General features: G+C 38.5%; 1 protein-coding gene across 2 annotated transcripts; it reads right to left on the reverse strand.

Annotated features, from left to right (window-relative positions):
- Nucleotides 1-6,134: 6,134 nt before the first annotated feature.
- On the reverse strand, nt 6,135-12,184 carry LOC112887332. 2 transcript variants are annotated; one of them, XM_025953475.1, is made up of 5 exons: nt 12,083-12,184; nt 8,762-8,947; nt 8,367-8,642; nt 7,761-7,852; nt 6,135-6,492 (listed from the first exon to the last, which is right to left on the reverse strand). In XM_025953475.1, exons 1-5 carry the CDS (start codon nt 12,105-12,107, stop codon nt 6,448-6,450), a joined length of 624 nt encoding a protein of 207 aa, XP_025809260.1. In that variant the 5' UTR covers nt 12,108-12,184; the 3' UTR covers nt 6,135-6,447. The 2 variants fall into 2 exon arrangements, with proteins under 2 accessions (XP_025809260.1, XP_025809259.1); XM_025953474.1 differs by having other exon boundaries at nt 8,367-8,645.
- Nucleotides 12,185-12,659: the final 475 nt, after the last annotated feature.

A 12,659-nucleotide genomic window follows, 5' to 3' on the forward strand; every position in this document is an offset into this window, starting at 1 on the left:
GTAGACCGGTGTTTCGTATACTAGTCGGCTGATCTCCGGCTAGTGTCGATTCGAGTGGGACCAGGTGTACAACCCCTGCAGGGTGAAAACTATACGTATAGCCGCGTCCTCGGTTATGGACATCCCTACTCCTCTGTTGCTCTTATTAGTTAGTGTTACTCATGATTTCTACCTCCCTCTAGAATATTGTCCTGCCAGGGGGCAGTTGAGATGCGAGGAGAGGGAGTCCTCGCATCGACTTGGTGGTGTTGGAAGGTGTGCGTGTGACCGGGAGTCCGGAATGCCGGAAGGGCCCGAGTCAGGAATGAAAGGAGATGTGTATTCTTATATATGTGTTGCATGCATAGGGAAACCCCCAGCTTTACCCTTGAATTCTGTTATATCCGTAGTATAGACCACAAAAAGCTTGCATACGGATGGTGACGTGAACCTATCCCATTCCTTGGGGATAGCCTGGTACGATGCAGGATCCGACCCGGAATTCGACCCCAACGACGACGGATGGTACGACTGAGGTCCGAGCTACGCTCAAGTCGCCTGTGGAGGTGGAACCCGAAGACGGAGGATGGCCGAAGACCTAGCTACCGCTATGCGTTTCCTGCTTGTTCGAATTAGCCGAAAGGCTTGTAATAAATTCCGTACTACAGATCCGCTGGATTTATGTAATAATTAAACCCGTGATTGACCTCTTAATGAGTATGACTGTGATATTATGCCTGAAATGAGTTCTGTATGTGATAGCGCTTGATCCAGGGACTATCACGACGATACAGGGAGTCGGATTCCTCGATACGGGAATCCGGTTCGTTTCAAGTCCCATTTTCCGCCCTGGGATGCAGTAACTACCTAGCGGACAAGTCAGGTGCCTAGCGGACAAGTCCGCCAGGTCTGGCGGACATGTCTAGCTGGTTTGTCGGACAAGTCTGTTGCTCGGAATGAAGTGCTCAGTCAAACTGGAAGTTTCGAATTTGTTACCGGAAGTTCCGGTTTATCATGAAGAAACTGACTTCATAGCACTTGGTGTGCGGACTGAGTGGTTGAACTAGCAAGGCAGTTAAAGTGATGATGGGCTACGCACCACTACACTATCATATTCAAGACTCAAGTTACATCAACAATGGAGAATATGGACAAGATAACATTCTTTATGTAAAAGTGGTAAACTTGTATTACTCTTAATCTTTTTGTTTACCAATCTTTATATCTTGCTCAGCTTCATTGCCCATGTTATGTCAAGTATAACTAGCCTCTAGTTGCTCAAGCATGCCTTATATGCCTATTTTCAAAATATTATATGCATGCTATATGTCTAGCTAGTTTGACATATTTACCCTTTCATCTTCTAGTGTCTTTAAGATTGAATGGTACTATAAATCATCTTGTGTTGCCTAATGTCTTTCTTGTACGAGAGTGTCTCATGAAACTAGGTAACTCAAGAAAGGCTTGATCCAATGTTAAAAGCACAAGGTAAAAATGCACTTGTTGGTCAAATGTTGATTTCAAGTAACAATTACATATCTATGTGTATGTAAGGTTATTCATGACATGCTTCATTTTATATGTTAACTATGCATACTTGTCATGATAGAAGTATAGAATGAAGTTCTCCGAGATCGTAATTGAGAGTGTGCACTTCACAAGAATTCAATTCTTGTTGCACATAGTAAGGGGGAGCTTGTTCTATATTTCAATATGAGGACTAATCTTCTTTTGAGTGTACAAGTTCTTAGGTCCCCTTTGTGAGAATGTGTTTCTCATTGTGACGATGCTCAAGAAAACAAGCTACAAACAGAGAGAAACTCTTGAACTTAAAAGTTGCTTTACTTTGAAGTTGTCTTCCATATTGGCTATAAGCCAAAACCGGAAGTTCCGGTTTGACATCCGGAAGTTCCGGTTTGGGCAGAGGCCATTTCTTACTAACTCCTGAGTTATTCATGTCTACAGCAGTTTGGTCTCAATGAATATCTAGAGTAAGGGTGACATCTTGCATCTGAGGTCAAAATTATGTTATTGGACAAGATTTTCACTTCTTTATCTACACATACCTAATACATCCTACAATTGCAAGTATGTACTTCTAATCATGCAAAGAAGGCTTAGGTAAGAAAAGAGGTACAATTCTCAACTACTCATTGTAATTGCATCTAGGCCTTAATGTTAGGTCTGATTGATTGGGTCAAAATGGCAAAAGTCAATTTGAGCTCTGAGTGGTTTGGAAAAACAAGTTTTTGAAAAGTTCTAAAGTAAGAGCATGTCTCTATATTCCTATATTGATGTATATATGGGGTAAGCAAGCAAGCGAGAGCGAAAGAGCCACAAGGGGAGCAGACGGTGAAAAATGAAAATGACATGGGAGGGCGGCGGTTTATATAGCCGGTCGACCGAGAAATCCGCACCGCGCACAGTAATTGCCTCAAAAGGCGCGCCGAGTATCCCGCAACCGAACACGCGAAACATTTTGAATTTCAAAAATCGAAAATCGGCGGCAAATTGCCAAATTCAAAATACGCAAAAATATTCTCCCGCGCAAAACCGCGAAATTTGCGGGCCCACAAGCTGACGGCTCACCTCTTCCGAGCCTAGGGGAGACTTTTTTGACACCGCGCCGAATTCGAGGGATAGGCTCATCAAAGGTGACCCAACCCCTCGAGGGGCTAATATTGGGGATCACCGCGGAGGGTCACGTCACCCCTCACATTTCCCGAGGTGAGCGACGTCACTCGTGGACCCATCTTCATTCGCAGAACCATTCAACTCCATGACCCCTCGAAAACCTTTGGAGGCGGCAGGATACCCTTCGCCACCCTCCGGACGGCGAAGGTCAATAGGTTGAGTTTTCTTGGATTATCGGACCTCCAGAGGCGACAAAACAACCTCCGCGACCCTTCGGGACACCGAGGGTCGACGGCTCAGTATCTGTGACCCTCCGAATATCGGAGGGCAAGCAGCAAATTATCGCGATCAGGTACGAATGTTAGCAAACACATCGGAGGCCCAGTGAATAAACACGGCCCACTGAACGAGCACTACACGAGCACGACCCATTACGATTGGTGGGCCGGGCCTACGGTGTCTGGCCCATGTGGACAGCTGGGTCCCGGGCAGGGATGCGCATTAATTGGGGTTGCCGTTGGAAATGACAGTTACAACCCTCAGTCAATTTTAACCCAGAATATTCTCTGGATATCCTAGGTGATAAGGGGTATAATGGTCCTCGTAAAAAGTGCAGATCGTGCCCTATAAATACCCACCCGCATTGATGGGACAGGACATGCCTTGATCACTACCCGACACCCTACCTACCTACTGTGCTGGGCTACCGACAGTTTGGTATCCCAACAAATATGATAGATATTTATAAAAAAAATATCTTAAGATAGTGTTAAGGACTTAGCCTAAGGGTATACACCCGTGGAGGGCCAATATGCGGAATAGGATGCTAAATTACCTATCCCAATAAGAAATGTGACGTAGCCACCAAGGAGCTGCATAGTCGGACGCTATCAGGACTCTACTCAGATCAAGATCTCACGAGATAGAGTAGGATTCAAATAAGGATATTTTACCCATATAGATATAGGACTTGTCATTATAATCCACCTTAACCCCACTATAAAAGGAGGTAATAGGTTTCAGATCAAATCATCCATAGCTCTTAGCCATCAAGCATATTGTAAGCTAAGCGCTATAATCAAGACACCACTATACAGGACGTAAGTATTGAATCTGAACCTATCTACATCGTAAATATATTGAATCTGAACCTATCTACATCGTAAATATTATCTTTCTCTACTCGCCAAGTTGCCCCTAAATCATCCAAGGACTCGGCTACAAGAGTAACTTGGTCTATGATTGAGGATAACATCTTTGACAATTAATTAGCTAATTACTCTCTGAGCCGATAAATGTTTATTGTTTGACTGTTTTTTACCACTCATCTTCTTAAAAAAATCAGATTTTAAAATAAAGTAAAGTCATACTTAAAGTGCAATACATAATAAATTAATTCATATTAAAATTAATAATATTCATAAAATTTTGTGAATAAAATGAAGGTTTGAAAAAAATTCAAATGATAAACATTTGTGGACAGAGTTCGTAAGATCCAAACAAACCCTAAAACACGAGAGGATGTTTTCTTCACTGCATATGGTTGCCAAATAAGCGTCTATATTGGCTAAGAACATATGGAGTCAGATGTGCGCGTTAAGCCAAGTGTCTGCTGCAACAATGGAGCGAACAGATCCGAAGACACTAAATCCAAAAAAGAATCAGTCCAGTTGGTTCCGATTTTGGCATTGTGTTGTGTCATCCCTTTGTCCTGTCCTCGACCATCAGGATTCCAAAACCGCCATCTGAACTGATCCATTTAGGGCCTCTTTTGGTAGGTTGCATATGACGGCCAGGCTCGCTTGATGTAGTCCACACATGTTTGGTAGACTAGCTCGCTAGTTAGAGGTAACATAGGTTTGGTAGACTAGCCACACAGGTTTGGTAGACTATGTTGTTGGTAATTGCCACCAACACCAATGAAAGATTGATCATTTTTCGTAACGAAAGAACAACTATTTTCCACGTAAAACAGCAAACCAATTCCCTTCTTATGTGAGGATGGAACGGGTACGCGTCTATCTCGATCAGGACCCCTCACAAGATTTTATTTCTATCGCTATTTACTTTCTGGAATCGGCTGATTACTGGACTCCATCGATTCTAGTTCGGATACTCCGACATCGTTCTCCTCGCCATGCAACGTCGATCACGCCCATCTTGTCTTTTGCTTGACACTTTGTAACACGGCAGCTGAACACTCGTCACATCCCGATTGGCTTCTCTTTGGAGGCGATTGGTTAGTTGCATATCGGCCAACCAGGCCCGCTGTATGCAATTTCACTGTGTTCGGTTGCCTGTAATATTGCTTCAGGAGCCTGTCCCAACTAATGCAAACAGTAGCCTCTGGACAGACTCGACACATGTGAGTGAAATGAGCTTCTCTATGGAGCCAGATAGGTTTGATGCAGGCACAGGAATTGAGATGTGTTTTTTGTTTAACTTTCTAGTTATATCTTTTAATTTATATATATGATTAAAAAACTAATTGTAGCATTGTGTTATTGATATTTTTACAAACAAAACTAGACCACACTTATTTATATATTTTTAATATATATATATTATTTTTATTTTGTGTTTCATATACAACCAATCAAACATAATCTCATCTTGATCAACATGTCCTATCATATGCAACAAACCAATTATGAAATAGTTGTATCTCTAGACACCGGAGACCACGTCAAAGAGGGCCTCCAGCCATGGGACCTCACTGCTGACGAGCTTGGAGGGGATAGGAACTTGGAGAGCTCACCTAGGGCTGTCACGGAATGTGGGGAGGCATGTGTGCACCGGGCGACGTGCAGAGGCGGCGGCGGTGGATGGCGTGCGTCGTGAGGAGGTCGCCGGGCACCGGACTCTGCCACGAACCTCTTGGGATCGTGCGCGAGAGTTTGGGTAACAAATCTTGGGGCTCGGTGAGGTCGCTTCGTCCTTGGAATCGTGGGTGCAGCGCGAGAAGGGTGTGGCGGCTCATCGGGGTTGTCGTGGTTGGAGGAGGGGAACCAAGGTGCGCTCGGGGGTGACTTATATAGCAGCGGGAGAGCTCTATCTGCAAGGAATTAGAGTTTGTAAGTAGAGATAGATGAGAGTCCAAGTTAGAGGGGAGGGGATTTGAATCGATGGAGAGATTGGGAGGAGTCTATGGCCATCACGAGTTGGAAGAAGGCCCTGACGGTTGGGGTCCACATGTCGGCGAGTTGGATGCACGGGGCCGCGTTCCAGTGAGACAAGTGAGGAGAAGGAGGGCGCGACCTGGTGGGCTGTCGTCTTGGCCCAGTGCGGGTGAAGGGAGAGACGGGAGGGGAGCTGGGGCACTAGCCTGCGCAGCCTAGAGGGAAGGTGGGTGGGCCTCGGCGAGAGGGGCTCCAGCCCAGGGGGGAGAAGGTTTGAGGGTGTCACAGTCTCTTTTTATATGATGTTTCTTAGATCATTTTGTTTAGAGAGTACAATATATTGCTAGTGTACGTTACATGGAACATTTGCAATTTAGTATCCATAGTTATATTAAATGGGAGTGTACTATAAAAAATTCACAATTATAAATATTTATAATTTTACATCAGTAAACATGATTCACATGTTCAGAACTAACAATAAACGTGAACAATACAGAACTACACATGAATGGCATCAAATAGAACTACGAAAGATATGAAAGTCCCAAAGTTACATAGAGAAATAACCAAGGTTGCAAAAGCAAAATGCCACATGAAACCCAGCTGGAGGAATGAACATGTTACAGATTTCAGCACCAGAATCAAAACATTATTTGATTAATGGTTTCAGCCCGGGAATCTTCACTCTCTGTGTTTCAACGCTCATGTACGGTCATTTTTTGCCTTTTCCTTTGACGTTCTTATTGCTCTTCGCAACCTATGACAAATGAAATTATTCAATGTACAATCAAGCTATAAAGCGAAACATGTTAGAACCTATTGCTTCGTACAGAATTCAAGTTTACTTAAAACATATTGAAGTTTTTGCACTTTGCAAGAATTATAATTTTCAAACAACATACATTTGGGAACCCTATCTATTGAATTTTGAAGTAAATACTCCCTCCGTTCTTTAATTGTTGTCATTAGTTATTTCAAAAATGAATTAGTCGGCAACAATAATTTAAAGGCGAAGAGAGTATAAGTATTTTGAAAGCTAAAATTATGTACTTGACATTTTTTTTAAAAAATCACAATTAATGAATTCCTAATTTTTTTTACCAGTTTTGCATGTGCCGTCAAGCAATTACGGATCATTATGACTAGATCCAGCTTGAGCTCCACTAACACATTTCGTCACAAATGGTTAGCTTTTATTTTTTGTGTTCCACCATAACCCCTCTTCAGCTATTGACCTAATTAATCCTTCTCCACAAACCACGATCACTACAGAACGATTTCTCTAAGGTACTGATAAATATTTTTCTTCAAACGATCGCTGCAACTGCGACAATCAGATCGCTGTTGAAAATTCAACTTTTCCGTGCGGTTACACTAGAACAACTGCATGTAAAGATGGCACCTTCACAAGCGAGTGCTAAGGCCAAATGCTTTGGATTCAGTGTTTACAGTAGAACCATTTTACATTGTAAAAATATTTTTTTATTTAGTTTTTTTGCTATTGAGATCAATGATAAAACTGGAACAGGTCCTAATTTACAATTTGTATGAGGTGATACATAATTCACATAGACTCCCTCAATCTAATCATACAAAAATAGGGGGGCTTCCAAAAGATTAGTGAAGAAAGTAAAAGACCTAATTGCCCTTTTTTTTATTACCGATCGAATTAAGTATGCCACCCAAAGGGCTATATGAAATTCTGTTACGAAAACACCCATCTTGCATAGATACCGGTCTACACATAAACAAGCACTATAGCTATGTAAATCACAAGAAATTTCCAAATATGTATAAAACAAATGACTTTGTTAGGTTGATCAAGAAAAAACATAAGAGATGTTGTATAGTTCTTGAAAGTAAGTTGCACATTTAACTGAAAGAGAATATTGGTAGCATAGGCAGAATAAATTAGCAATAATGGACAAATATGTGTGCTTCTCATTGCAGATGCTAGCTGGAATATTAATAGATATTCCTGGTTCCTAAAAAAATGAAGTACCAGATTGGTTTGTTCTGAATTACCTTCTCTGCTCCCGCTGTCAAATTGTCGCTCGAAGGTGGTCGTTGAGGATGCCTTGCTCCATCAAATTTTTGCACAGTGGTGTTATTTGCATCTGAACTCAAATTGCAGCGTAAATAAGATCGGGTAATAATTAAGATGGTGATCAATTGCTTCCCCGCTGACATTAGACCAAGTTTAATGTCCAATCTGTTTTTCTAAAATTCGGGTGATACAGTGATTCCAAAGAAAATAAATATGAATAGAATCTGTGTGGTCATTAATTAGGGATCTTCAATATGCAAGGCAAGAATGTGTTGGGGCTTCCATTCCAATTCTTTCAATGTTTTCTAAAAAACAATAATTGAGGAGCAGCACCTTTCCAAATATTCATAAATCGTATTGATAGATTTTGTGTTTGAGTAAATATTTTCATAATAGAATTATTTCCTTTCTACATTACAGTGAAATAAATTAATAGTCTATTATACTCAATTTAAAGTCAGTTTTGAATGATTTCTGGTAAATAATAAAAAGGCTTGTAGTAAGTGATAGCAGCATGCAGTTACAGGTCTACTTTGAATGATCTCTGGTAAATAACAAAAACTAAATAATTCTCCATATCTTACTTGCAGGGGTGTCAAGGGCGATGCTAGCAGCGGTTTCCAAATCGGTGGCGGCTGCAACAGCATTGAACGCAGCATCTTGGGCGTTGTTTATGGCTTTTTCAACGGCTTCCCTGGCGTTCTTGAAACTATCCTCATCGGTGACCTTGGCGGATTTGGTGACGTTCTTGATGAAAGATTCGAATTCGGCCTTGATGTTTTCAGCAGCACGCTTGACCTCGGTAGCAGCGTCACTGATGGTTTTGGCAGCAGTAGGAATGATCTCCTTGACTGAATTCCCTTCTGCATCACCACAATCCTTTTTTTTTTAGATGACACTTTCTAGTTCAAAAAGGGACGGAAAGAGTAACTGAATAAAGCAAATCATCGATGAAATATGTGAAGACATTTACGCTTACCAGGTGCTGGACAAACACCTATCCACAATGCTGCTCCCCCAACGGGGTCATTTTTGACAATATACTGTTGCTCTCCACTAACAGGAATGACGACCACTTGATGAGTGCGCTTTAACGCCTCGTTTGGGTCCTCATTATCAAATGTAGCAAGGATTGATGAAAACCTAACCAATTTCGTTGTCATTTCTGCAGTTCAAATAGGAAGATTCTGAGTTTAGGATCAATTATGCCTATTAGTACAAAACTGAACTAGCAGACGACAAATAAAAAAGAAATCTTGGCAACCACAAAGATTAACACAACAGACCTCAAAAGAAATCTTTGCAACCACAAATAACTGTTTGTTGTCACTTTCTACTCGGTTCATAAATAGCATTTCCTTATATTGTCACGTCATAGCTTATTTACCTAGCTTGTTTCAATTCACAACTTTCGACAGTTAATCTTAATCATTGATTTTAAATAATTAGTTCCGAACAAATAATTTTTTATACTCTTCCACAACTTAAAGTATATCTTTTTAGTTGGTTCCTTTCTATTATTAACCATTTGATGTTATCAAATGGATTGCTAGTATTAGTTCCATGTATCACAATAACCAGTCTCTTGTATGAATTAACTGCTTATCTTATACTCTCTCTCAACAAATGTGTCGTTTTAAGTTTGCTCCTAAATCCATCATGTTAAATTCAATTAGTTTATGTCAAGAATCGCATATATATGATAGTCCACGTTTAAACAAATTCTAATAAAGTTATTTTGTCTGAATGTAAAGAAAAAAGTGGGAGGGCATGAATAATTTTCAATAAATCTAAAAAGTTCATTCATTGTCACACTCAATTTAAGGATAAATCGGGTACACTTGTATGTGGTATCTATTAACGCCAATATTTGATGGATCTATGGCAAACTTCAAACTGCAGATCAGAATTAAAAGAGAGACAAATATTTAGAAACGAAGGTATATTTGTTTTCCAGTTCTACTGTCTCAAACATGCTTGATCTTTTAACACCTTAAAGCCTACAGTTGGGTCGATCTCTTTATGAGATAGATATATATGTTCTGAACAGTGTCAAGTTAACATGGACGATTGTTGGTTCTACCTGGGTGCTTAGCAAATAGCTTATCTTTTTAGTTTGATCGGCTTGTTCTCCATTGTACACTTTTTTATCTAAGTTATAGCCAATCACTATACTGAACATGGGTACTTTGCCTAATGTTTAAAACACTCGGTGAAGGCTTTTTAACACTCGGCAAAGCCTTTGCCAAATGTTTTTCTCAGCAAAGAACGCTCGGCAAAAAGTTAGTCAGCAAAAATGTCTTTGTCGAGTGATTGTTTCTTTGAGGTACTAACTGAATTCAAATGAAAATATTTTTAGCTACAATGTTGCATAACTTTTCTAGATCTTTTCTTCATCCAAGATCGTTTACAAATATGAATTTCAAATGTGAAAAATTTTGAACACATTTTAATGTAATAAGATGATTTTAAATGAAATAGTTGTCAAACTATAAACTTTTATAACTTTTTGAAACCTACAACTTTAAATTTTATTGTTTGTTCATCTAAGGTTGTTTGAAAAAATCAAATTTTGAATTTTTAAAATTCAAACATAGTTTTTATTGATAAGATGACTTTAAATTAAAATTTGGCCAACTACAAAATTTTATAACTTCTCAAGATCTACAAAGTTTATTTTAGTTGTTTGATTATTTCTTTATCAAATATAGTAATTCTAATATTGTTTATAAATCTCATACATTTATTTTTTATTTCATAAACTACAAGAGAGATATATAAGTTTTGTGAACAAATTTACCTTTATTTGTCATATGAAGAAATAACCAAAATAAAAGTATTTTCATTTGAATTAATTTACTATTTTAAAATATAATTAAAAATTATCTTTGTCTAATGCTTTAAAAAGGCTCTCGGCAAAGAGCCTCTTTACCAAGTGTAAAAAATGTACTTGGCAAAGAACCTCTTTACCTAGTGTCCAAACAATCGCACTTGGCAAAGAAATGGAGTGTCAAGAAAAAAGCGTCAAACAAAACTTCACCTAGTATTTCTTTTTTTAACACTTGGCAAAGAGGCTTTTTGCCGAGTGACCGGAAATAAACACTCGACAAACTATTTGACCCTCGGTAAAGAGCTTTTTCCCGGTAGTGTGAATAGAGATTTCTTTTATACATTTATACACTGTTCGTTGCATCGGACTGGTTCATGACCGATTGCTTTGGAATCTGATTAGTCTTTGTTAGTTTACAGAGTTAGTCGTCTATTCTAGCCATTATCAACGGATTCATGGGATCAACGTGAGTATTGATCTCTCTATATTTCAGTGTTAATTAGGAATGCCTCGAATGTAGTAGCGTATAAGATCTTACATATAGTTCAAAAATAGTCTTTATTTTCCATGTGTTTCACATCATATCTTACCTTGGAAATTTTATATATACTTCCTCTGTTTTTTAATTGTTTGAACTAGCCGGCGACAACAATTAAAAAATGGAGAGAGTAAAAAATATAACAAACTTGTACAAATTTTTATAGAGATCAAATACAAATAACCAGTGCCAATAGTTAGACTCGGAATGTTAGCAATGATCATTTTAGTATAAGATCTTTCATATAGTTCAAAAAAAGCTTTTGGTTTCCATGTATTTTCACGTCATATGTTACCTTGGAAATTTATTAAATAAAAAATATAATAAACTTATACAATTTTTATGGAGAACAAATACATATAACCGGTACAAATAGTTAGGTTCATACTGTTAGAATAATCATTTAGTATAAGATCTTACATGTGGTTCAAAAATAGTCTTTAGTTTCCATGTATTTTCACATCATATCTAGCTCGGGAAATTATAATAAATAGAAAATATAACAAACTTGTACAAACTTTTATAGAGGACAAATAATAACTGGTACCAATAGTTAGACTCAGACTATTAGGAATGATCATTTAGAAAACATACCAACAATTCAATATTCATTCCATAACAAGTACCAATAGATACCGATTTTTATGCTGTTTAAAACACCGATATATCAATACCAAGCTCTTATCAATACAAAAATCTGTATATCTGTATGAATGCTCAAAGAATATAGAGAACACCTCAGATATGTTTCCAATATTTTAATGCACATGGACGGTCAGTACACATTAGAAATGTTATAACGTTAATGTTGTTGAATTTTGAAAATATAGCTCGACACTGGTAATAATGAAATATATAGGTACATATAGATATACATATAATAGAAGAAAAATGTCCCGTGGTTATAATCATGGAATATAGTGTGAACTTACCAGCTGTAGGAGTACTTGTCGACATGTTTTCCTCTGTATGATCGACAGTATCCACTAATTCAAGTCTTGTTAACTGGTTTCAATTCACAATCTTTGGCAGTGCTTGGTACTGCTCAGGCTTCCTATGTAGGCCTATTTATAGAGCATGTGCTGAAGAAGGCTGCGATATGGTAAACCATATCCTAAGTTGTTAGGTGGTCTGTTATTATCTCTGAGAATTGTATGTATTAGCTAGATGTATTATATCTAACATTGTGTAACTCTCATTTTTGCATCCTATTAGCTAGTAGTGTGTCGTAACTCTTGTATCTATTTGCTTGTCTTATCTCTTAACCCCTGGAAGAGAGCTTACCTCAGGAACATAAAGTGGAAGCTAAAGTCAAGACTAATTTGCAGCATTGTTAATGGTTGATTGGTGGTCGGTGAGAAACTGCTGCAAGTTAAGACGATGTTAGAGTTTCCTGTAGTTAGTCATTCCGTTTTTTTAATTATTGGTGTTGATTACTTTAAAAACTAAACTAACCAGCAAAAAAAATTTCAAAACAAAAGTATTTACAAATTGTTATCAATGGTCAGC

The sequence above is a fragment of the Panicum hallii genome, chromosome 3 (genome assembly GCF_002211085.1).
Source record: "Panicum hallii strain FIL2 chromosome 3, PHallii_v3.1, whole genome shotgun sequence".
In the NCBI taxonomy this organism is placed as follows: Eukaryota; Viridiplantae; Streptophyta; class Magnoliopsida; order Poales; family Poaceae; genus Panicum; species Panicum hallii.

Excerpts from the sequence above, each read along its gene's own strand:
- LOC112887332 (XM_025953474.1), bottom strand. The coding sequence starts at position 12,107 with ATGTCGACAAGTACTCCTACAGCTG. Across the intron at positions 8,646-8,761 it reads AGGTGTTTGTCCAGCACCTG|AAGGGAATTCAGTCAAGGAG; the intron begins GTAAGCGTAAAT and ends GTGGTGATGCAG. Across the intron at positions 7,853-8,366 it reads CGCCCTTGACACCCCTGCAA|ATGCAAATAACACCACTGTG; the intron begins GTAAGATATGGA and ends ATTTGAGTTCAG.